Here is a 27,041-nt window from a genome sequence, read left to right on the forward strand (position 1 = left end):
CGAGCCCTGCATCTGACTCTATGCGTGATGTGGAGCCTGCTTGGGATTCTCTTTCTTTCTGCCCCTCTCCGACTTGTTCTTTCTTTCTCTCTCAAAATAAATAGAAACTTAAAAAAAAAAAAAAGTTACTGTAGACAATAAGATTCAGCAGAAGCTTCAGATGGCCCCAGCTCGATACCTGAACCCTCTTCTGCCTCTCCAATACTGTTTTCCTGTAGGCAGCTGGCCCTACTCAAACATAGGAAACAATCCCAAAGCAACCAACAGGGGGGTATCCCCTATGCATGACAACTTTAAAAACAACAGAAAAAAGAAGGAAGGAGAAAAGAATGTAAGCAAAAAGCAGCTGTAATTCCAAAATATCTTCCAGGATGTCAAAGCATTAAAACATGATATTAAAACAAAAGAAAACAAAACAAAAGGGCTTAAAGAAGAGATTTTAGGGTTTCAAGAAGGGGTTTTTGCATAACAGAAATGGAAGCTAGTGTAGCTTGGCAAATAGGCAGGGAAAAACAACTATTCGAAATAAAGTGAGAAACATGATGGGAATGTTGAAGAGATCTCAAAATTAAAAGGGACACTGACAAACAGATCATAGAGGAGAAGAGAGTTATGAAAGAAAGACAAAGTAGATCCAACACACAGAAATTAGGGTTTCTGAAGAAAAAAGACAAAGCAAATGGAACAGAGAGATAAAATGGAATCTACAGATTGAAAGGCCTACCATATCCCAAGAAATCTCAATTTAGAACAATCAATGCCAAAACACAACATGGTGAAGTTCTGAAACTACAAGGATAAAGAAAATCAGTTGGTATCCAGGCAGAAGAAAATGTTCTATGACGGGGAAAGAAACAACTAAGGGAATAGAGGGTTTTGTTTCATTTTGTTGTTTTTTTGTTTTTTGTTTTTTGTTTTTGTGGTGTGTGTGTGTGTGTGTGTGTGTGTGTGTGTGTGTGTGTGTGTTTTAAGTAGGCTCCATGCCCAGTGTGGAGCCCAGTTTGGGGCTTGAACTCATGACCCTGAGATCAAGACCTGAGCAGAGATCAAGAATTGGATACTTATCCAACTGAGTCACCCAGATGCCCCTGGGAATAGTGGTTTTTGAAAAGAAGGTGTCATATACCTTGACAAAGTAAAAGTAATAATATAATGGGAACAATTAATTTTAATGTTTTCCTTTTTAATTCATTTTTGAGAGAGACAGAGCATGAGAGGGGGAGCGGCAGTGAGAGATGGAAACATAGAATCTGAAGCAGGTTCCAGGCTCTGAGCTGTCAGCATGGAGCCCTATTTGGGGCTTGAACTCACGAACTGCGAGATCATGACCTGAACCAAAGTCAGCCGCTGAACCGACTGAGCCACCCAGGCAACCCTCTTCAAATTTTTTTTTTTTAATATAAAGGCTGAACAATATCCACTTAGAAATAATATAGTTTAAAATTATTGGAACTTTTGGTTTATGAGTAACGTATGCTCATTATCAAAACGATGAAAAAAATACAGAAAAGCATAAACAAAGTATATACCCCTTTTTAAAACTCAGTATTATATTATGAATATCTTCCTGGGCTAGTAGAAAATTGTGGTTTAATGCTCTGTAGCACGGCCATGTAATTGATCATATACTGCTACATTAGGTTGTTACCAATTTCTTGCTATTAGAAATAGTGCTGTAATAAATACCACAACATACAGTCACCTTGAATCCTTTTTTTTTTTAAGTTTACTGATTTATTTATTTAAGTAATCTCTACACCCAACGTGGGGCTCGGATTTACACCCTCGGAATCAAGAGTTGCACGCTCCTGGGACTGCACCAGCCGGGCACCCCACCTTGAATCCTATTTTTATTGTATATTCGTAACCTCTCCCGAGGAATTAGAGTAGGCACACATGCATGCTTGGTTAAGGCCGCTGCTCTCTGGTCCCGCTTTACTTCTTTTGCATTGCTTCCCCCCTGTCTTGTCACTGAAAACCTCCCTTCTGTTCTAGAATAATCTGCCTTTGAAGCCCTACTGAAGCAGCTTTCACTTTTCACATAATAGCCCCATATCAGCTGGGGCTACTTCGGTCTCCATCCCTGGTTTCTTTTCTAGGAAACATTGTTGTCCTTTGCGCCTTCTGGGAGGATGGGAGTCCTGACTTGCTCTTGCCAACTGGGACTGGAACCGTGCCCTTGAGCCTCAGCCCAGTCACTTCTTTGTGTGTTTGGAGGAAAGAACTGCACCAGGCTTTATTTTAATCTCTTACAGTGAGAGGATGCTTGGTCAGATCTACTTTGGCAACCAGCATATGGTCTTTTTTTTTTTTTTTTTAAATTTTTTGTAGTGGAAAGGCTCTTAGGGGCTCGGGAGGAGAGGGGGTTTAATTGCCAACACAACCCCAATTGTCCCAGACTCTGCTTTGTGGCTTCTTTTTCACTGTATGATTTGTATGGATTTATTGGAAAACACAAAGACTTCCAGGAACTGCTAGCAAGCCAGACTCATTTATGTTTCCTAGTAGGTACTGGATTCTATTTCCCTGTGAAGCTAAAATTAGTCTGTAGAAGTCTTGGGCTTGTTAATGTCAAACTGATGTTAAGACAAGCACTGGGAGAGGTGAGATTTTTATTGTGCTGCGACCTTAGAACAAAGTGGAGCCGAATCCATAGAATGGCAAAATAAAGAGCTGTAGAAAAATTCTTCCAAGCGAAAGTACTCATCTACACTTCCTGGAAAATTAAAAATAACTCTGCAAGGCAGGGACCTAGACTGTTTTTACTTAATTAAAGAAAGTGAAAACAATTTCACTAAAGAAAGCGAGGAGAGAAAAAGTGAGGAAAGGGGGTTGGGATGTATAGACATCACTCAGGTCTGTGAGACCACACCTTTACATGCTGGCCACGGACAGAAAGCTTATGGTATGAGTGGAATGAATCATTCATTTATTTAACAAACATGTCTTGAGCAACCACTATGTACCAAGGATGACAACAGAATTGGGGGCTTATGGCATAGAGTAAAAAATCAGGGGGCGCCTGGGTGGCTCAGTCGGTTGGGCAGCCGACTTCGGCTCAGGTCACGATCTCGCGGTCCGTGAGTTCGAGCCCCGCGTCGGGCTCTGTGCTGACAGCTCAGAGCCTGGAGCCTGTTTCGGATTCTGTGTCTCCCTCTCTCTGACCCTCCCCCATTCATGCTCTGTCTCTCTCTATCTCAAAAATAAATAAACGTTAAAAAAAAAAATTAAAAAAAAAATCAGTGTGCATGCCAGGATAGAATGGGACAATAAGAATGCAATGAAAGTGCCCACAAAAAATGTGGGCAAATCAGCGATGCCACAGGATTCTAAGTTAACCCTTGAGCTGAGGTTGAAGGAGGAATAGGAGTTTGCTAGAGGGACCAGATGGGTGTTAGGAAGGGAGGAAGCCTGCTAGAGGGAGAGGCAAATGTGTCAATGCATAAGAAAGCCTGGTACATTCTGAGGCCCTGCCTAGATGTGAGCCTCAACATAGACTGGGTACTGTGCTGTCCTGCCTTTTTTTGTCATGGGAGTAGATGTGATGTGGGTATAAGCAGGGAGATAGGGCTCAGACCACGAAAAGCTTTGAGACCTTGCAAATCTTGCCTAACAATAGGTCATTGGGCCCCAGGGCACTTTAATGGGCACGGGTTATCATTGGGTGGGGGGTATCAGCTTTGTTTTATTCCATCCTGGTCAGGTCTCCCTTGAACCCCCACCCTTTCTAGTCAGAGCACTTTGGAGCCCTGTATCTGACTTTCTCCCTACTTACTCCCCAGAACGAGGCTCATGAAAAGACCATGGTGTTTATAAAAAGGCTTAAAAGCATTGTTATATTTTCAAAGAATTCCATTCTATGCTTTGAATTTATCACATCAAATCTTATCACAACGTACACAGAATTATTTCTTTTTTTTTTTAATTTCTTTTTAATGTTTACTTATTTTTGAGAGAGACAGAGACAGAATGCGAGTGGGTTAGGGGCAGAGAGAGAGGGAGACACAGAATCTGAAGCAGGCTCCAGGCTCCAAGCTGTCAGCACAGAGCCCAACGCAGGGCTCGAATTCACGAGCTGTGAGACCATGACCTGAGCCAAAGTCAGACGCTCAACTGACTGAGCCACCCAGGTGCCTCCACAGAATTATTTCTAATTCCTCATTCACTTGTATGGATAGAACTTAAGTAGAGATGGAAGAATATTTTATTAGGTATGTGGGGTAGTCTTTAAATATATATAAAATTTAGAAATATAGGCTTCCTAAAAGAAAAAAGAAATCCAACTGTACAGAATTCTGCAGAATTAAAAAGCGAAAGTATCGCTCTTCCCTGGCCCAATTAAGGAGTAGCTACTATTAAGACGTCTCGGACGCATCTTTTTAGAAATTATCTATGCATACAAAATATACATGTGTTTTTTGTTGTTTTGAAAAATATAAACAATGGGGCGCCTGGGTGGCGCAGTCGGTTAAGCGTCCGACTTCAGCCAGGTCACGATCTCGCAGTCCGTGAGTTCGAGCCCCGCATCAGGCTCTGGGCTGATGGCTCAGAGCCTGGAGCCTGTTTCCGATTCTGTGTCTCCCTCTCTCTCTGCCCCTCACCCGTTCATGCTCGGTCTCTCTCTGTCCCAAAAATAAATAAAAAAAAAAACGTTGAAAAAAAAAGAAAAATATAAACAAAATAATCCTATGGACTCTTCTAATATATTAAGAAGCACAGCCAAATGAGGAGGAAATCTGTAGGTTGCATTTCCCAGTCACATGCAATTCCCAAGTACCCCAGAGAGGGTCTCCGATCTCCACTGTAGGCCTGAACGTTAGCAGACGTGCACAGTGAGACAGCTTTCCATCCTTGCAGCAGCCATGACCGTCAGGCCAATGCCTATTAGCCAAGCTCCTATACCTTGAACTGTTGTCTTTCTTCAATATCTAGCACAGTGCCTTGCCCATTCCAGGCATTTAATATGTATCCGTTAACAATATACATTTAAATATCATATGACTCAATAAATCAGCAGAACCCCGAGGTATTAAGACCTGGGTAAAGTTACCGAAAGTATCCATTTGTTGCCTAATGCCTGAGATTATGCCTTCTTTTCTTGACAACTGAATATTTTTTCCCTCTGTAAGTGATTTACTTGGGTGAGCTCCTCTGGCTAAGTGTTTCCCTGAGATCCAGCAAGGAGGTTCAGAACAATGGAAAAAGGAACTGACCACACACAATGCCAACTCAATGTACTCTTAAATACACACGGGTCTTTCAAATACAGTAACAAATGGCTGACCTACTTTCCTGCAGAAAGGCAGGAATCAATTCCGTCTTCCTTTCTGTTTTTGAATCCCAGCACTGCCATTTATTAAATGGGTGACCGCAGAGAATTCTCTTAATCCGTCTGACCTTTAGTTTCTTCATGTGAAACAAATAAAGGATAAGGAAACCTATTTTGGACAGTTAGTCAAAGACTCAAAGGAGATGACCTTTGTCAAAGTATGTGTCTGGCATGGGGTAGATGTAAGATATGATGGTTGAAGCCGGGGCTCCAGAGCCGGAGTGCTTCAGTTCAAATGCCAGCTCCAGCACTAACTAGCTGGATGACCTCAGGCAAATCACTCCACCTCTCCCTACATCACAGGTTTCTTATCTACGACATGGGAAAAGTAATTGGTTGAGACTGAGGATTAAGGGAGATCATGTGTTTAATATGGTTTTTGGCACTGACGGTAATGGCTGACTCTATACTTATCATTATTATTACGAGTGTAGGTCCTCCATTAAACTTCCCTTTCTCTTCCTCCCCCAAATTCTTCTCTTTGACTCCTCTGAATATCCTAAAGTAAGATTCCAAAACCCTGCTTTTTCTGGGTTGTGAAACGAGAGTCGGAAAGAGTGAATACAGCTTGCGAGTTGCTAGGGACTGAGTTGCGTCCTCCTGAGATTCATGTGTTGGAACCCTTAACCTCCAATGTGACTGTATTTAGAGACAGGGTTTTTGGGAAGTAATTAAGGTTAAGCGAGGTCATAATGGTGGAGCCCTAACCCTGCAGGACTGGTGACCTCGTAAGTGGAGAACGAGAGAGAAATTTCTCTCACTCCTCTCCGTGTGAACGTACAGGAAGAAGTCAGCCATCTGCAAGCCAAGAAGCGAACCCTCTGCAGCAACTTGGTGCTGCTGGACCTTAATCTGGAAGTTCCAGCCTCCAGAACTGTGAGATAATAAAGTTCTTTTGTCTAAGGCACACGGGCATGGTGCTTGGCTATGGTAGCCTGAGTTGACTAAGACACACAGTTCCCTCAAATCTTCAAACTGGCTTCTTGAAGTATTTATTTTTTAAATATATTTATTTTTATAAGTTTATTTACTTTGAGAGAGAGAAAAAGCATGAGTGGGAGAGGGGTAGAGAGAGAAGAAGAGAGAGAGAGAGAGAGAGAGAATCCCAAGCAGGCTCCCAACTGTCAGTGCAGAGCCCGACACGGGGCTCAAACTCAGGAACCGTGAGATCACGACCTGAGCCGAAGTCAGACGCTTAACTGACTGAGCCACCTAGGTGTCTCTTTAAGTGTTTATTTTTGACAAGTTTACTACCCTTCCACTGTAGCATTTCACAAGTAGGGGATGTTGCTGAAGCTGCATGCTCTTCAGAATATATATGAAAAAATTAATAAATTAAGATAGAGGATGAGAGTAATGACCTTTGGTTTGAGGGCAGTTTTCACAACTCTGATCTGGCCCTGAGAAAACATCTTGCGTTGCTGGGCCAAAGCAGATACTGCACAGGAGGAAGTCTGTGTGTATAATATGGGTGCCTGAGCACAAGCCCATGCATATTATTATTTATCTTAATCGTGAGCAAAGAAATCACAACATACACTGACAGAATACGCGTCACTATAGTTACAGTATGCATTACAGAACCTACTGGCATAGATAAGGGAGGAAATTACTCCATGACGATCCCAATAGTTTACCCTGAGTCAAGTAAAATGGAGAATAAATTGAAACAGGTTTTTTCTTTTTTTACAAGCTTATTTATTTTTTTAGTAATTTCTACACCCAATGTGGGGCTCAAACTCACAACCCCAAAATCAAGAGTTGCATGCTCTGGGCACATGGGTGGCTCAGTTGGTTGAGCGCCCAACTCTTGGTTTTGGTTTGGGTCATGATCTTGTGGTTCATGGGTTTGAGCCCCCCACAGGGCTCTGCAGCTGGCAGCACAGAGTCTGCTTGGGATTCTCTCTCTCTCTCTGCTCTTCCCCACTCATGCTGTCTCTGTCTCTCTCAAAAATAAATAAGTAAACTTAAAAAAAAAAAAAAGAGTCACGTGCTCTTCAACTGATCCGGCCAGGCGCCCCTGAAACTTTTTTCTTATCCCTTTGTAGGGTACTGAAATGAACAGGAGCCCCCCAGTCTAACCCAACGAAGGTCGATTCCCAACAAAAATCCCTAACACAATATAGAATATCTTTCATAACCAGCAGCCAACACAGCTAAAGGTAAAACACTAGATGCGTTCTCAGTCAAATCATGAATGCTCTTACCACAACTGTTTAACGTAGTCTAAGAAACTCCGCTCCAAGCAATAAGAATTGGAACATAAGTAAGAGGCATACGTGGAAAAATGGAAGACTGTATTAGTATTATTTGCAGATGATTTACCCATAACACTAAGAGAATCAAGTGAAAGGCTGTTAGGCTTTTTAAAGTTTCATATGTGGATGGCTATTAACAAAATACACATAAAAAGCAGTAAATCTTTTCCATACCAGTGGTGAAGTATTAGAAAATATATCAGAAAAAGTCTCATTCACAACAATAACAAAAAATAAGATGAGCCAAAATGACCTTAGTTATGAACGTTTTTGGTACCCGGATGGAGAAAACTGCATGAAGTCCTGTCTTTTTTTTTTCAATAATTCATCATCTGGGAATCTACCTAAGGAAAGGGCCAGACCTTCAACGATTTATTAACAGATTTTAAAATACTTAAATATTGGAAAAATGGAAATATTCAATGTCAGGAGTATGTTAATTAAGTTATAGTACATCCTGTGATCACATCTTTACAATGATTCTAAGGATGATTTAAACAATTTTTTTTAATGTTTATTTATTATTGAGAGACAGAGCATGAGTATGGGAAGGGCAGAGAGAGAGGGAGACACAGAATCCAAAGCAGGCTCCAGGCTCTGAGCTGTTAACACAGAGCCTGATGTGGGACTCGAACCCACAAGCTGTGAGATCGTGACCTGAGCTGAAGTCGGACCCTTAACGGACTGAGCCACCCGGGCACCCCTGATTCTAAGGACGATTTAATGACTTGGGGGAAAAAAAAGTAGGATGCAGAATTCTTGACACCATCTGATGCTAATTTTGTTTAAGTTTCCCTATTCCCACCCCTGAGGTTTACATGACACCAAACACATAATTCTCATCATTCATTGCATGTGGTTTTCTCTTCTTGCCCCACTGATCTAAGGGCAATTGCATCCACTCTGATAGTTTCAATTCTCCTACGTGCTAAGGATGTCTAATCTGTTCTTTTCCATAACCCAATTCTTCTCCTTCGCAAACTATGCCAGCTAATCTTTATCCACCTAGATCTCTAGGCCTATAATTTCCATTATCCCTCATTTCTTCTTTCTTCAAATCCTGCCATTTAAACCTCTTAAATAAGACTCGAATTCATCCCCTCATCTCCCTCTTACATGTGCTGCACTCTAAATTGAGACATTCTCAGGGGCACCTGCGTGGCTCAGTCAGTTAAGCATCAGCTTGGGCTCAGGTCATGATCTCGTGGTTTGTGAGTTCGAGAGTCCTGCTTTGGGCTCTTTGCTGTCAGCTTAGAGCCTGCTTCGGATCCTCTGCCCCTCCCCTGCTTTGTCAAAAATAAATAAAAACATTAGAGAAAATAAAACACATTGAGACATTCTCCTTTCATCAGGACCAATGCACAAGACGGACTTGTCTATGGTCCCAATCTCTTTAATCCATTCTATCCTCCTCAGAGTCGTCAGAGGGATCATTCTAAGACACACAGCTGGTGCTCTGTCTCCGCTACTCATTGTTTCTGTTTCTGTTGTGATGCCATGAAGGTTCAAACGGTAAGAGATGCATGTCCTGCCAGGGCTATTTTATTTACTGCTCATCTAAACTTTCCTACCTCCCCCTTTTCCCATTGTGGGAGGAAGCCGCTAAGTAAAGCAGGTACTGAAATGAAAAAGGAAACCCAGGGAGAGTGACTCAGCTCATAGACAATGCATGGAGACAATCTAAGCCTAACAATCTGCTGGAAGTTTCTCACCAAAGTGGTCTTACTCAACTTAGTGCCATTTATAGTTTCTTCCCTTCCCTAGGCCCTGCTGTGGATCTTTTAGAGATGGGAGCAGTTTTCCAGGTGCTCCCCACAGAACCTATTCTGTCTTTTAGGCCTGTTTTCCTTTGTTTACCTCTGCTTAACCTACCTTTGGTTCCTTGCTATGGATTGGACACTTGAAATACATCTCTGTGTCCTATGCAGTCCTATAAGGAAGCCCCAGCCTAGGCCAATCCCCTAGACCTTCGCTAACCAAACAAAACCACGAGGCTCTGTGGGGTATAAAGCATACAGTCTTTGCAAGACAGTGAGGCGAAATGAGCGTTTTTTTCCCCTACCTAGAGCCATTCCCAGCATCCTGATGCTGAAACAAAGCACTCGTATACTGGGGAAGCCGGTATCTAGCAGCAACTACAGTGGGTGAGAAGTTGGTAGAGGTGGTGGTGGTGGTGAGCCATGCAGGGCGGGAGACCTGAGGGAAAGTCTGTCAGGGACCCCAAGTTTTTCTCCATAACATAAAGAGATGGGCAGAAGGAAAACTCCCCCCCTTTTTTGGCAGGACGCAGTTGTGTTTGTGTGTGACCCCTGGAACTGCTGTCGTCATCACCTCGCAACCACGAGGGGAGCTTACTGACATGATGGAGACAGTCTCACAGAGAGGTGGGAAGCACTTGGGTCCTAGGTGATGTTGTTGAGCCAACCTGGAGCCATCTTGCTTTTGGATGACTTCATATGTGGGAGGACGTGTGTTACTGATGAAGCCGCCTAGATGGATCCCAGCACATTCATCATTCACTGGTAACTTATTAGACTCACCCAGGCCTGCCTGTACTCGTAACTCCCTTCCTTCATCTAATAGGGTACTCATTCTAATCTTGTAAGGGTAAAAAAACAAAGTCTAACTGGGACTTTGTTGAAATGGTGCAGAAACTAGGAATAAACAAATGGTGAGTGAGGGCAGTGGTACTTTCTTCTTTTTGCTTCTTTTAATTTTTAAAAATGTTTTATTTATTTTTGAGAGAGAGAGAGAGAAAGACAGAGACAGAGACAGAGACAGAGCGTGAGCAAGGGAAGGGCAGAGAGAGAGAGGGAGACACAGAATCCAAAGCAGGCTCCAGGCTCTGAGCTGTCAGCACAGAGCCCGACTCGGGGCTTGAACTCGTGAACCACAAGATCATGAGCTGAGCTGAAGTCAGGCACTCAACCAACTGAATCACCCAGGCATCCCTAGACATCAGATATTTCTGACGTCAGAATAATGTTTATTAAATAATGTTTATTTATTTATTTTTGTGGGGGGGGGTGAGGGGCAGAGAGAGAGGGAGATAGAGGATCCAAAACAGGCTCTGCACTGTCAGCGCAGAGCTTGACGTGGGACTTGAACTCACAAATTGTGAGCGGACACTGAGAATCAGATACTTAACCGACTGGGCCACCCAGGAGCCCCAGTGGTAACTTCTTTGTGCACAGACATAGCAGCCTCTACTTTTGCACTTCCTTCCTGTCCTTAGCTGTATATCTAGAATGTAGATAACAGAAACCACCTACCAGACAAATGAGCTATCTCCTCCTTATAGATTTCCCTCATATGTCTCAGGGTTAAGGTCAACTGTTGAGTAAAGTTACCAGTTCATCCTAGAAACTGGTTAGTGTTTACCTACTTATAGGTAAACCATCCAAATGGGGCTCAGCTCCCGGACAAACAGTATCTGAAAATGATGATATAACTAGATACAGGTTATAGTAACGATGTAACTTATTTAGTACTCCTGCCCTATAAAAATGGCAGAGTAAATGTTGTTTTGTAGGAATGAATTGAAAACATCAGCAGAATTACTACTTTGGCCTTTTACATGCTTTGAGGGTGATCATTTTTTTTTCTTTGCCTATACTTAAAGGAACTTGTGTCTTCATCATGTTTTAAGTTGTATTATCCTGTTCTTGCACATTAGCTAATAACATTAAAAAAAAAAAGACCTCAAAAAAAAAAAAAGGAAGCAAGGACAATTGAATTTATAATAAATCCCAAAAGCTATGTTGCTGGTGAAGAACAGATATTTAAGCCCCAAAGCTAGTAATACTCACAAACTCCAGTTGCTGTTATATAGACCTCTGATTTTTTTAAATAACAATACAGTAAACAATAATAAGACACTAAAAAATATTTTTATACGCCAGAAAATAGTAGGAGAAAGGAGTGTCGTATGGTACTTGACATTTTTTCTATATAAAAATTAAAAAAAAATTTTTTTAACGTTTATTTATTTTTGAGACAGAGAGAGACAGAGCATGAACAGGGGAGGGGCAGAGAGAGAGGGAGACACAGAATCTGAAACAGGCTCCAGGCTCTGAGCCGTCAGCCCAGAGCCCGACGCGGGGCTCGAACTCACGGACCGCGAGATCATGACCTGAGCCGAAGTCGGAAGCTTAACTGACTAAGCCACCCAGGCGCCCCTATATAAAAATTTTCAAACAGAAAAGTTAACGAGAATAGTATAATAAACACTCATGTACATTTCACCAAGGCTCAACTTGTTAATATTGTGCTATTTTGGTTTAATCTATATAGGTATGCATTTTTTTCCCCAAATCATTTTAAAGTAAATTACAGACATCTTGATCAGTCATATTATATTTAGCCTTGATTTTCAATATCTGCTTTTCAAGTATTTTTTCATTCATGTTTTATAAAATCCTTTAAAAAAGATAAAAAAAAATTATTATGTTTATCCTGTTAAACAGCAAGACTTACAGGGGTGTCTGGGTGGCTCTGTCAGTTAAGTGACTTCTGCTCAGGTCATGATCTTGTGGTTTGCAAGCCTGAGCCTTGCATTGGGCTCTCTGCTGTCAGCGTGGAGCCTGCTTTGGATCCTCTGTTCCCCTTCCTCTCTGCCCCTCCCCTCTCGCTCTCTCTCTCTCTCTCTCAAAAATAAATAAACATTTTAAAAAATGGGGCGCCTGGGTGGCTTGGTCGGTTAAGTGTCCGACTTTGGCTCAGGTCATGATCTCCCGGTCCGTGAGTTCGAGCCCTGCGTCGGGCTCTGGGCTGACGGCTCAGAGCCTGGAGCCTGTTTCAGATTCTGTGTCTCCCTCTCTCTCTGCCCCTCCCCTGTTCATACTCTGTCTCTCTCTGTCTCAAAAATAAATAAACGTTAAAAAAAAATGAAAAAAAAAAAGCCAAGATTTACAGTGTAAGAGAAAAGAGATTTGATGTATTAATCAAAGGCATTAAACAAATCCCCTGAAATATTAACTCTACATTGCAGTCATTAGTATTCCTGATTTCTTTTTCCTTAAACAAATATATATATACTAGCTCTGTCCACTATGAAGTTCAAGTAACCACAGGAAATAACACCATAGAAATAAACACTCAAGTAACTCTGGCTATGGTCTCTAAACGCCACACCCTCCTAAGAGACACCAAAACTCCTTGGAGGGATGGCTGATGCCAGGACTGAGGCAGGAAAGAACACAAGAAGGTGCTGGGAAATCTGGTTGTCCTTGATAGCAAGCAAATTCTACAAGACTAAAGAGGTCACACCAAAAGGACACAGGGGCTAACATGAAGAGTCTCAACAGTCACAGATGAGACAACCGGAGGATCAAAGAACATGACTGAAACTGAAACCCTGAATACCTAAAAACACATAGGTACTCAATGAAATGAAAACGTGCCCTCCCCCATCCAAGCAACAAACAACAGATTACCACTGGAAGTACGTAGGGCATCAACTCCTTATTCTGAAAATGGCAATTATCTGAAAATGGCAATTAAAGAATTAAGCATTTATCCTGCTGTCTTTTCGGATCAAATTATATATTGGGATAATTAAATAAATAGCCCCAGTTGATAAAGTTTTGCTTTGCAGCTAATATACTTAGAATGCAGGAGATATTTAGAAACTCAGCATTCGGCTAGTTCTAGTTAAACAGTGATTCAGGCAATCATGAAAACATTACATGAAAGGTGGGTGTGGGTCTTTAAAATGAAAGGAACAGCTGTTGCCATGTGAATTCACTGATCCATCGTGGAGTCACCGTGAGACAATCAGATGGCATGTGTCCCCTGAAATGATGCTATATAAAGTGCACGGTATAGTTTATGCAGTATTCTCACCCCTGGAAGTTACAGTTAAGTTCTAGTTTGCAAGAAATACGGATGACAGAACAACTTAATACCATGAGGAGGCAGGCAGACAGATCCAGAATGTGTGACGTCCTGTATGACAACTAAGTTTTCTCAACAATCAAAGACAAGGTGGGGAAGGGAGGAAGGGACAATGAAACAATATCAACCAACTATGCGTGTGGACTCGTTCACATCCTGACTTGAAAAAATCAACTGTAAAAAGACAGTGAGCTACTTGGACAAACATCTACGGATTAGGTAGGTGTTGGGGGGACACCAGGGAATTGTTGCTATTAATTTTGTTAGAGGTGATGATGATGGCATTGTGACCATAGGAAAAAAAAAAGTCTATCTTCTCAAGAGAGGTGTATCTAAGTATGTGGGCGTGAAATGACCTGAGGCCTAGATTTTCTTAAAAAATGCTTCATACACATACAAGTTGTTAAGTGGGGATAGATGAAGCAAGTATAATAAAAAAGGCCTGATAATTAACTGGGCTTAGGAGTAGGCATATGGGGGTTCATGGCACTGTTCTTCATACTTCTGTGTAGTTTTGAAAATTTCATAACATTTTTTTTTAAAGATTAAAGTAGCTATCTTCAGAGACAGAATCTGAACAGACGTTGAAAACATTTATTTGCGTTACTGTCACTTAAAAACAAATGTGAAACTATTTTAAGTAGACTTCTCAAATAAGATGTTCTTACACACCCACATTCGTTTTTTTGTGTCTTTTGAGCATACCACTGCATATTTATTGTCAGCGAATTTCTACATTTTTGAAAGATACATTACCTGTTGTCAATAATCATTATACTGGAGGGTGGAATCCCCAAAACATCACAGCTCTGCAAAAGTTCTTTCTTACGAATCTCCCCTTGATTGTAGTAATTTCCTGGAGATAACAAATATACAGTGGTAGATTTAACACTGGAAATGTATCAGTTTACTCATTCTTATCTTGTTCTTTAAGGGACTTAAGCTGCCTGAAAAATGTGTGGTTATGATAAAAAGTTGAGGAAAAGACACTAGGTTCACTCCAGTGAGACCACCGGCAGCCCAGTCTTTAGAAGTACCATTTGATCCTTCCCCATCTCTGTTTCTATCTGTCTGTCCATCTGTCTATCTCTCTGCATTTCAGTTGCATGCTACAGGAAGTAGGGCACATCGCCAAGACCATTGGCTTTGGAGTTAAGCAGATTTAAAATGAATTCTTCTTTAACTACTCAGAGTAAGTTAGGGACCTGGGAACGGTATTAGTTTGGCCCCTTTAAACTGATAGTACTCCAGTATCTGTTAAACATTTATTTAAAGAAGAGGCTCTTACTCCTAAGTATTACAGGAAAATGTGCCCCTAGGGATCTTGACCACATCAGTGCCCCGAATAGCTTATGTAACCTTTATTTTCCCAACACGTGTAGTCTATTTCCTAAGAATGGTTCTGGTAAGTACAGCTTCCCTGTATCCTTACAAATCATATACAGGGAAGTTTTGGTACCACTTAAACTGCATTTACGAGCAGTTGTCTAGCTAATGCACCCCTCAATTCAACTCTCCAGCAGATAATTGCATGTGTAATACGTGCCAGTTACCTAACTTTCCTGAGCCACGGTTTCCCCATCTGTAAAGTGGGGATGACGGTCATCTCTGGAGGCTTTCCTGAGGAGCACATGAGACCACACACATCCATCCAGTTCAGTACTCTGTTTTCTCTTTCCTCCACCCCTTTATCTTTACCCTCCCCCTCCTCCGCTTCCTTTCTTCCTGAATTACAATCATTTTCACTGTCCCGACCAAATGGCATTCCCTCTGGGAAGGCTTTCGTTCTTCCCTTGGCAAAGAATCATTTCCAGTGTGCTCATAAATATGAACTTTTCTCCATGATTGGATTATGAATTGCTAAATGTCATTGACCTTAAAAGCCAAAGTCTATTTCAACTTTGTGTCGTCCTGGTGTCCTGCACCCTGCAGGCACTCATGAAAGCACTGAACAGAGAGAGGCTTCGTGTCCTGGCCACAAAATGCAGAGAAAAACTCCCACATGAGACCTTTCAACTTTGGCAGGGGGTTATTCCAGTGCTAGTTTTCAACTGTTTGAACCCAGGAAGGAGATAGTCATTACATTGTAGCCAACAAAGGGACTAACCCTAAAAAGACTCCAGATAGTTTTGTGTTGTCCTTATCACAACTTTTTCTTTTTTTAAAAAAAGATAGAAGCTATAGTCAACTGGATGGTCATTCTGTTTTAGGCTCCTCTCCAGTCTATCTACATACCCTCAACCATTTCATCTCCAGGTTCCTTGATCTTTGGTGATAAGGAGTCTAATGTACTCTAGTGACGTGATTCCTAAGTCCAGAGTCTGCCCATCAGGCTCTCAGGATTGTGAGAAACTGCTTGGGATGGAGGCTAAGGAGTTTATTGCTTTGTGTTTGAACTAAGGAACTTAAAATAGGTTAGGGAGTTGAAGTCAGAGGTCATTTTAAATATTTTCCCCAAGTTTGGTGAACATGTAGGCACCTCAACAGAATAAGCGTCTGAGATCCGGCAGCAGCTCTTAAGGACACACTCTAGAAGTGTGTTGAAGGGTGCCTGGGGGCCACAGTCGGTTAAGCATCTGACTTCGGCTCAGGTCATGATCTCACAGTGCGTGGGTTCCAGCCAGGTCGTGATCTGGTAATTTGTGAATTCGAGCCCCGTGTTGGGCTCTGTGCTGACAGCCTGGGGCCTGGAGCCTGCTTCGGATTCTGTGTCTCCTTCTCTCTCTGCCCCTCCCCCGCCTCCCCCACCTCTCAAAAATAACTAAACATTAACAACAACAGCAGCAGCAGCAACACCACCACCACCACCACCACCACCAACAACAACAACGAACTGTGTCCAACAACAACAACAACAACAACAACAACAACGAACTGTGTCCAAGTAGGCTAGGTGCACACTGGGATGCACAAGACTGTCTATTGGGGAGAGGAAAAGCTTTGCAACTTTTCCTCTTAATTTGTTTACCTTGTCCTTCATAAATATTAACTTTAGTTAATGTTTCATAATGTACACATTAATTCAGTGGTCCATGTACTTAATATAATTATAAATAAATATACATATAATGAGAGTATTTGCTCAAAAGTTTTTATCAGTAGGAAAATGTGACCCAAAAAGGAGATCATTGGAGATCATTATTCTAGAAAACAGAAAATCAGATTAATGTACATTTGTTTACATAGAACTACACTGTGTGTGTGTGTGTGTGTGTGTGTGTGTGTGTGTGTGTGTGTGATAAGTTTATGGATAACTGTGCTTAGTGAAGTCTTCCATCTTGTGATAACTAGTATTTCTCAATAATTACTAGTAATCATAATGACATTTAATGGAAATTAAAGCCATTTTGTAAAGACCCACACTTATACACCACAGTGTATAAAGGTAAACATTTTTTTTACTTTAAAATTAAAATTTAATTTATTCTAAGTAGGTAAAATACTTACACCATTAAAAATCAAAAGGAACAACATCATATAAAGTCCCTCTTTCACTCCTTTAGTTACCCTACCTTGTAAGTTTTAAGTTGTTAAAATGAGAAATGGGTTGAGAATCGAAACATCATGGGCCCAATACTTTCTACTAACTTTATGAATACTGAGGAACTTCCTTAAGTTCCTGGGTTTCAAGAACACTAGCAAGGTTTTTTTCTTGAATACGACCAAGTTAATTTTAAAATAAATGTATTTGAAAGAAAAAAAGGTCAACATTTGCTCAACTGTAAAATGAAGGGTTTAAGGTCCTTTCTGGCCAGTTAAGGTCTACCCAGGAAAACAGAAACCAAGCCAAATATTTACATCAGTAAGAATTTAATGAAAATAACTTAATACATAACTGGTGGAAGATTTGAGGACCAATCAGGGACCAGTGAAGTGGCCCAGAGATTAGTGACAGTAAGAAGAAACTGGCAAAACTAGCAACACGAGGTTGGACAGATAAAAGGAGGCAGTGTTCTTAGAACCCAAAGGCCTAGGTTCCCCAAAGGAAGTTGAAACCAAAAGAGCTAGACTCTCTTCCGTTAGAATGTGTCCATAGAATCAAGCTGGAGAAATCACGTTTTAAAAACGAAACTAGAATTGGGGTGCTTCGTGGCTCAAGTCTGTTAAGCGTCTGACTCTTGGTCTCGGCTAAGTTTATATCCCAAGGTTCACGAGTTCGAACCCTACCTGGGGCTCTGCGGTGGCAGCATAGAACCTGCTTGGGAGGCCGTCTCCCCATCTCTTTGCCCCTCCCCCGGGCGCTCTCTCTCTCTCTCTCTCTCTCAAAGATGAATAAACATTAAAAAAAGTAAATAAACTTAAAAAAATGGTCAAATTACTTGAACAGAAAACGGTTTTCCAAAGATAGATGGCCAATAAGCACATGACAAGATGCTCAATATCATTAGTCGTAAGAAAAATTAAGGCAAAACCACAATGAGGTATCATTTCATACCCACTAGGACGGCTATAGCAAAAACAAACTCAGCTTGTTTAATGTTGCTTTTTAACTATGAATAATTCTTCAACATTTTCCTTATTGAGATATATTTAGATCCAACCTCCAAAGTGTTAGTCTCATTTAACATTTTTCTTTCTGACCTAACACATTTGAGATTTCTTTTTAAAAAAATTTTTTTATGATTATTTGTTTTTGAGAGAGAGAGAGAGCGAGCAAGCAGGGAAGGGACAGAGAGAGAGGGAGACACAGATCTGAAGCAGGCTCCAGGCTCCGAGCTCTCAGCACAAGAGCCCGATGCAGGGCTCGAACTTGTGAAATGTGAGATCATGACCTGAGCTGACGTCTGACGCAGTCAGTTAAGCATCTGACTCTTGGTTTCAGCTTGGGTCATGACCTCATGGTTTGTTGAGTTTGAGTCCCCCAAAAAACAAACACAAAACTTACAGATGTAGATGAGGATGTGGAGAAAACACACCCTTGTGCATTGCTGGTGGGAACATAAAATGATACATCTGCCATGGAAAACAGGATGGAGATGCCTCAAAAATTTAAACATAGAATTAACATGTAACTCTGCAATTCTACTCCTAGGTATATTCTAAAACAACAACAACAACTGAAAACAGGGACTCAAACAGATAACTTATATAACCTGTGTTCGCAGCAGCATTATTCACAATAGCCAATTTTCCACAATAAAAAATATTTAAAAATTAGATTTGCAATGGGGCGCCTGGGTGGGTCAGTTGGTTAAGCATCCAACTTTGGGCTCAGGTCATGGTATCAGTTTGTGAGTTTGAACACTGCATTGGGCTCTCTGCTGTCAGCACAGAGCCTGCTTCGGATACTCTGTCCCCTTTCTCCCTGACCCTCCCCTGCTGGTTCTTTCCCTCAAAATAAACAAATAGACTTAAAAAAAATTAGATTTGCATTGAATGAAAAATATCTTTTAGTTACTAGTTATCACTGTAAAACAGAAATTACGTCTTTAAAACTGGTAGAGGGGTGCCTGGCTGGCTCAGTCAGTGGAACACGTGACTCTTGATCTTGGGGTTATGAGCCCCACGTTGGCTGTAGAGGTTACTTAAAAATAAAATCTTAAAAAAAATAAAATAAAACTGTAGAACAAGGTTTTTTTTTTTTTAATTTTTTTTTTAATGTTTATTTATTTTTTGAGACAGAGAGATACAGAACATGAATGGGGGAGGGGCAGAGAGAGACGGAGACACAGAATCGGAAGCAGGCTCCAGGCTCTGAGCCATCAGCCCAGAGCCTGACACGGGGCTCGAACTCACGAACTGTGAGATCGTGACCTGAGCTGAACTCACGAACTGTGAGATCCTGACCTGAGCTGAAGTCGGACGCTCAACCGACTGAGCCACCCAGGCGCCCCTGTAGAACAAGGTTTTAAAAGATCATTAAAAACAAAGTATCAAGCGGCCAATATTGAGAAACACTGCCATACGCTACTATCAACCAATATACACTACTTGTAAGTACTGTATTTTTTTTTAAAATTTATTCAAGTAGAGTTGATACACAACGTTACTTAGTTTCAGGCACAGTAAATACTGTATTTTCTGATTATTCCTAAAAGGAGTGCGTTAATATTGATTTTACTAAGGGAAATAACACTTTTTGTTAGTTTCTCTGATCTGTGACATACAGATATGTCCTCATTAACAGGGCCAATCATTTGGGAAACTTTTTCTGACTATCTAGGCATATTTGTATCACATGGAATTAGAAGTATGCACTGCATGAGAACAGTGTCCAACTCTTTGCAATGAGCAGTTGTAACAAGTATTTCCAATACTAAGCTCTTCAAAACGAATTGTTTTGTTGATTATTCCCAGTCTACACCGCTATTAGATTAGCTCTCCTGCATTTTCTTTCTTCTTCTCTGATGTTTATTAGCATTTCTTTTATGATTTCTCATAGTTTAAGCAAGTCCTTTAAAATTCTAACTTATTAAGTAAACAAAAGCTTGGAAAGTATGTAGCATTCTTTAATTAGGTAAATATTCAGCAAGACATAAACATTTTTATGGATGCTTATCATACACTGTTAAGTTCAAAATAGGGGTTGTGTATAAAGTTATCTGGCCTATAAATTCTAAGCTTAATTATAAAAAAGGTAAGTAAATATATGCTTAGAAATATATAAAATGCTCATAAATAGCTAACCTATCAGTTAACTCATCAGTGTCAACATTTATGAATAAGCATTGTTTTCAGTTAGTCCTTGGATGCCTATGTATTCTTTGGTTGGCATGATTATATGGAGATCCTATCAACCTAAACCTTAGAGAAAAGTACCTATTTCATTTATATATGTGTGTATTTATAATATAAAAATACGAAATTTTTATTTTATTTATTTGTATAAATTAGGACTGGAAATATATGTAACCTTTAAGTCATGTTCTGAAGTTCCTGCAACTCCCTTAAAGAAACAAAATTCATGTTTTTATTTTATTTTTTAAATTATTTTTTAATTTTTTGTTTGATTTTTATTGAAATGTAATTGATGTATAACATTAGTTTCCAGTGTATGCAGAACTCATATTTTTAAGTATTACTAATTTATTCCATTCTTAACCGGTTGCAGCTAATATTTAAAATCATGCTGTTTTAGAAATTTCAAATGTGGGGGTGCCTGGGTGTCTCAGTCGGTTAAGCATCCGACTTCAGCTCAGGTCATGATCTCACATTTCACAAGTTCAAGCCCTGCATCGGGCTCTTGTGCTGAGAGCTCGGAGCCTGGAGCCTGCTTCAGATCTGTGTCTCCCTCTCTCTCTGTCCCTTCCCTGCTTGCTCTCTCTCTCTTTCTCTCTCTCTCTCAGAAATAAATAATCATTAAAAAAAATTAAAAAAAGAAATCTCAAATGTGTTAGGTCAGAAAGGAAAATGTTAAATGAGACTAACACTTTGGAGGTTGGATCTAAATATATCTCAATAAGGAAAATGTTGAAAAATTATTCATAGTTAAAAAGCAATATTAAAAATAACCTGATTAAGTTCTGTTTTAGGAAATAAAGTGAATCAGATGTCTGGAGAGACCTTCTTAGGACGGAATACCTGAGCATGTGAAATAAAAGGCAAACGTGGTTTAGAATGTATGGCTAAATTAGCAGGAAAGTAAGGGCTATCTTTGGAGGTCTTAAATAACAGGTAAGCACAAATCCAGACAGGTGGAGGGCACCTGAAGCCAGGCTGCCTTGAGAGTATCTGTCTATGGCTTAAAGTCAGAGGAGGAGATAAAGATTGGGCACAAATAAGGAGACCTCTACACAAAGACAGGACCTTTGAAAGGCAATGTTTACAACAGGGGAACTAGGAAAAAACTCACTCTAGACAGAGATGGTGACAGGTCTCTGTCAGACCTGCTTCTAGTGTAAAGGGAAATAAGAAAAATGTCAACCCCTTGAGAATTGTTAACTACATGTTTGTCTTCACTTGGTGTGGCACACGGTGTTTTCCAGAAATAGCTACTGCAATATTTCCAGTCCCACATGCACTTAGAGAACCTTGCTGCTCTCTATCAACAGGTTGAGTCTATTTCTCTCCTTGAATCTGGACGGGACCTAGGACTGTCCTGACAAACAGAACGTGGTGAAAGTGATACTGCCTGATTTCCAAGGCTAGACCATAAAAGGCAATGTGGCTACCCCCAGCACAGGCTCGCTCTCTCTCGGTTCTTGCCCAGGAACCCAGCTACCAGCTTGAGACGAAGCCCAAGCCACACGGGTTTACCGTATGTTGTTTTTGTTGTGGCCGATGGCCTTTGGGTTGGCCAGCTGAGGTACTGAGCATTGTGGGGTAGAGACTACTGTTCTCGGTTTGGAACCATGAGCGAGAAGGAATAATTATCATCTTAAGCCACTAGGTTTTGAGATAATTTGTTACGCAGCATTAGACAGCTAACACACTTGGGTTTGGGCCCTAAATTTATACTACCCCTGTAGCCTGAAAAAAATCTCAATCTAAAATTTTGGTTTATAGTGATCAAAGGTAGATAGTGCCCTTTGGTGCCTGACTGAAGCAAATATAAATCATCCAAATATTATCATAAATATGGTTCCAAGAAACATGTGCTCACAATGGAAAAAAAAAACAACACAAAATACACTTGGAAACAAGTTATTCAGAATAAGTTACTCAAAGAGCAAAATCAGACACACAGACTACAAACACTGGATTTATTAGAAGCAGATAGATGTATTTAATATGTTTAAAGAAATAAAGAGAGCATCAAACTATCAGAATGTAACAAAACTACAATATTTGCAACGAGAGCCTCTGGATATGAGAAACAGACTAAAGAACAGAATTACTAATCGTCTCAATACATACATAAGACTTATTATAAAACGATTTAACAGGGGCGCCTGGGTGGCGCAGTCGGTTAAGCGCCCGACTTCAGCCAGGTCACGATCTCGCGGTCCGTGAGTTCGAGCCCCGCGTCAGGCTCTGGGCTGATGGCCCGGAGCCTGGAGCCTGTTTCCGATTCTGTGTCTCCTTCTCTCTCTGCCCCTCCCCCGTTCATGCTCTGTCTCTCTCTGTCCCAAAAAAAAAAAAAAAGAAGTTGAAAAAAAAACGATTTAACAGACATTAAAGAAGGCCAATGTAAATGAAAAGACAGACTATAAAATCATAGATGGGAAGGACTATATGGAAAATATGTTAGCTTCCCCTTTACTCATCAACGGAGTTGGTGAAATCCCAATAAAAATGCCAGACACTTTTCCTTGAACACGACCAAACTTATTCTGAAATGTATTTGGAAAAAAAAAGGTCAGAAATAGCAAACATGCCCTAAAAGAACAACAGATCAGAGGGCTCATCGTACCAGATAATGGTGTATAAAAGCTACAGCCATACAGGGGCGCCTGGCAGGCTCAGTTGGTGGAGCGTGTAACTCTTGATCTCGGGGTTGTGAGTTTGAGACCCAGGTTGGGTCGAGAGGTTACTTAAAAATCTTAATGTTTATTTATTTTTGAGACACACACACACACACACACACACACACACACACACACACACGCGCAATCCGAGGCAGGCTCCAGGCTGTCAGCACAGAGCCCGACTTGGGGTTCAAACTCATGATGAGATCACGACCTGAGCTGAAGTCAGAGGCTTAAACAACTGAGCCACCCAGTCTCCCCTACCTAGCCCTATTTTTAAAGACGAGCTTGAAAGAAAACCTCTTTGGAGAAGTTTCTTTAATCTAAAACCCTGAGATGAGAATTCATACTTTTCGCTATTTTGTGTCTATAGTTTTCTCTATCATGCCATTACAGCTTTTACTATGTTGCATCACAAGTTGTTAGTTTCCTGTTTTTCATGTTGAAATAAATTAGGAGTGTGGGTGATGTTGAATCTGTACATTTCTGAATGAGTTTGGGATTTTAAAAGTAATTTAAAAAAGTAAAAATAATTTAAAAATTACAAGAGAGCCCGATGCGGGGCTCAAACCCACGAACCGCGAGATCGTGACCTGAGCCAAAGTTGGACTGTTAACCGACTGAGCCATCCAGGTCCCCAAAGAGAGAACAATTTAAATGGCAAGTTCGATTCAGAGGAAACACTGAAAGACAAAGATTCTGTGTGTTTAATATGTACCAAGGGCATGCTTTATAATTTTTCACTTGAAAAAATGTTAATTTCTGGCTCAACCTGCTGAAAAATAAGGAGAAATTTACTAAGGAAGCCACCGCCCCTATAATACTTGGAAAATAAAACCCAGGTTTCTCTCATAGATCTTGGAACAGATTTGTTATAACTTGACTCCCACAGTTGTAATATAAAACATAAATACCATTAAAAGCAAACAATGAGGCCATAACCTATATCCGTCTACAATTAATATCCTTAATAGGACAAGCTGAGAAAAAAAGTGCTTAGATCCATATTCTCAACAAATATGAAAAATGGGTTAATCTTATTGGCAACAAAAAGATTTTGAGGGGATAAAGTGTTATACCAAGAAGTAATATAAAAAAAAAAATGCTAATCAGTGCTAGAGAGCATGTTATGTTAAGGCAGATAATCTTACTACCTGTCAGTGAGAATATAAATTGGTATGTTTTGGGGATGCAAGTTGCATGCAAAGCCTTGAAATAGCCAAATTTAGAAATCAGTCCTATCGAAATAATACGAAATACATAAAGATGTTCACTGTTATCTGTAGTAGTGATAAACTGGGGAAGAAAAAACATCTAAATATGCATACAATAAAGGGATGACTAAATTAAGGTTTACCTCTATGAAAACCATTTAAAAGGCTATTATCCTGAAACCTTTATTACACTATACGTTAAGTAACTAGAATTTATTTATTTATTTTTTAAATATTTTTTAAATTCATTTTTGAGAGACAGAGAGAGACAGAGCATGAGTGCGGGAGGGGCAGAGAGAGAGGGAGACACAGAATTCTAAGCAGGCTCCAGGCTCCAAACTGTCAGCACAGAGCCTGAGGCAGGGCTTGAACCCAGGAACTGGGAGATCACGACCTGAGCCGAAGTCGGATTCTCAAACCACTGAACCACCCAGGTGCCCCTAAAACTATTCTTTTTGGAGCAGTTTTAGGTTCACAGCAAAATTGAGGGGAAGGTATAGAGATTTTTACATATATCCCCAATTGAACCCACATTGACACATCATAACCACTCAAAGTCCATGGTTTACACTAGGTTTCATTCACTCTTTAGGTATTATACACTCATTAGGTGTTGTACATCTTATGGGTTTATAATGACATGTATCCATTATTATAATAACATAGAGTATTTTCACTGCCATAGAAAAATCCTCTGTGCTCCTCCTATTCATCCTTCTTTCCATCCCCAACCCCTGGCAACCACTGATCTTTTTACTGTCCATATAGCTTTGTCTTTTCCAGAATATCATATGATTGGAATCATATAGTATGTAGCCTTTTCAGATTCGTTTCTTTCACTTATTGATACGCATTTAAGGTTCCTCCGTGTTTTCTCATGACTCGCTAGTTCATTTCTTTTTAGCGCTGAATAATATTCTATGGCCTGGATGTACCAACTTATTTATCTATTTACTAACTGAAGGACGTTTTGGTTGCTTCTAAGTTTTGGCGATTGTGAGTAAAGCTGCTATAAACACCTGTGGGCAGGTTTTTGTGTGGACATGTTTTCAATTCCTTTGGGTAAATACCAAAGAGGGCGACTGCTAAATGGTTTGGTAAGAACATGCTTAGTTTTTATGAGAAACTGCCGAACGAACAGTCTTCCAAAGTGGCTGAAGCATTTTGCATTTCCACCATCAATGAGTAAGAGTTCTTATTGTTCCACATCCTCACCAGCATTTGGTGGTGTCAGGGTGGATTCTGGCCATTCTAATAGCGTGCGGTGTTCACACATTTTTAATAAAAATTCGGGAAACGAGTGAAAAATAATGTTCAGTGAAAAACATAAAATTGTATGAGGTTTCTGTGAAAAAAAAAATCTGTGTAGAAAAAACTGCAATGACACACAACCAAATGGGAAAAGCGGTCATGGGCATTTGTTAAAAAATTGCTTTATTGAGGTATAATTTTACATACGTAAAATTCACCCATTGTCTGTGTACAGTTCAATTACACTTATACAGTCGTGCAATTAATTATCTCCATTATCCAGTATCATGGTCAGTTTTTCTCAGTCCATCTTTTCTGTATGGTAAAGGAGGATTTACTCTTTGAAAGGCTTCTTCACTGGTAGTTGGTGGAGTTGAACTCTAAAATTGCCTATGAAATTATTTTCTAGTCTAATGCTCTGAGCATCTCTTCAGTTTGACATACGCATCTTTCTTAAACAAAATGGATTTTTAAAAGCAGCAGGAAGGGCCGTTTGCTCCCTTGAGTAGTACAACTTTAAGGGCTGAGCAGGCATGATACAGCTTAGCTTCGGTTTGGTGTCCCACAGTAGGAGCCAAGATTATTCTTGGTCCATTTAGCATATAAAAAGGTTCCCCAGAATAAGGAGTACAGTCGCAGTTCCCAGCGGAAATGTAGGTATTGAAAGGGAACGAAATGTGAGCAGCTTTCTTGGGCTCCTCAATTCTGCGGGCAGTGAAGTACGTTAAGCTGGGGACGTCCCCCAACCCACCTGGGAAGCTGGCCGCTACAGTCCACAGGCTGGGGCCACCGATTCTCCGAGAAGTGCCCACAGTAGGCACCTTCGGTGTATTCACTTAGCTCCCTACATCAGAGAACCCTTCCGGGAAGAAGCCGACTGAAACAGGTTAGCAGCTGAACACCCTTCCTAGTCCCGGCTCCCAGCGCCCCGCCTACAGCCTCCTACCTGCAGAGAAGCAGAGCAAAGACAGCCGGTGCCTCAGGCGGGCCAAGCCTAGCACAGTGGGAGCAAAGAACATGGCTTCATCGTCGGGGTGCGCGATCACCAGGAGGGTCCTGCTTCCATCTCCCGGCAAGCCAGCCGGCTTCTGACCCTTCATGCGTTCCCAAGAGTCCCAAACCCAGAGGAAGCCCCATCCTAGGACCGCCGCTGCTAAGCACAGAAAAGCCACCGCTTCCATGCTCCGTAAGTGGTACCGCGCCTGCGCAGGAGGAAGACTGCTCAGACCCGAGCTCCGGCGGGAAAACTGCGCTTGCCGAAATTGCGTTCCGAGTTTAAGTCCGCGTTGCCGGCCAGAGGTTTTAGACGTTGGGTTCCTGCTGGGGTTTTACAAGGACGCCCCACAACCCTTCTTTATCTACTTCTCTCTACTTTGTGCAGCATCTACGACGCCTTTTTGCCTTCTCGATTTCAAAGACAAACCCCTTGCCGTCTAGTTTTCTACCCTTGTCCTTACAGTGCCTTGGGTTTAGAAAGAAACGTTTGAAAATACCCGCCCTCCCCATCTTGAGTTCCCTCCTCTCTTCAATGCACCATTTTGTAACTCAGTTCTTAAAACCCGTGAGTTTCTCATAATTATATGGTTAGCTCCTTATCCGGATGCACCGACTTTGTTTTTCCTTAATTTGGGGATGTGGGGTGGTGGCTCCTCTGAAGGAAAAGCACGCGGTTATGAGGAACCGTCCACTCATTTCTGTAGAAGAGTCAGGCTGGGAGAGCGCACTTCGTAGTCGTGAGGGCCACAGG

At 41.0% G+C, this 27,041-nt stretch overlaps 1 protein-coding gene across 4 annotated transcripts in view; it reads right to left on the bottom strand.

Annotated features, from left to right (window-relative positions):
• Positions 1–26,771, bottom strand: part of PIGL (phosphatidylinositol glycan anchor biosynthesis class L) — an 85,197-nt gene extending 58,426 nt beyond the window's left edge. For 2 of the 4 annotated variants that reach the window (XM_003996321.6, XR_891030.4), the window contains exons 1-2: positions 26,241–26,771; positions 14,239–14,338 (exon numbers count right to left, since the gene is read on the bottom strand). In XM_003996321.6, coding sequence (XP_003996370.1) covers positions 14,239–14,338; positions 26,241–26,475 — 335 coding nt within the window. In that variant the 5' untranslated portion in view covers positions 26,476–26,771. The remainder of the gene's footprint in view (positions 1–14,238; positions 14,339–26,240) is intronic. The other 2 variants (XM_011288827.4, XM_011288826.4) reach the window with 2 other exon arrangements.
• Between the last annotated feature and the right edge of the window lie 270 nt (positions 26,772–27,041).

The sequence above is a fragment of the Felis catus genome, chromosome E1 (assembly GCF_018350175.1).
Source record: "Felis catus isolate Fca126 chromosome E1, F.catus_Fca126_mat1.0, whole genome shotgun sequence".
Taxonomy (NCBI): domain Eukaryota; kingdom Metazoa; phylum Chordata; class Mammalia; order Carnivora; family Felidae; genus Felis; species Felis catus.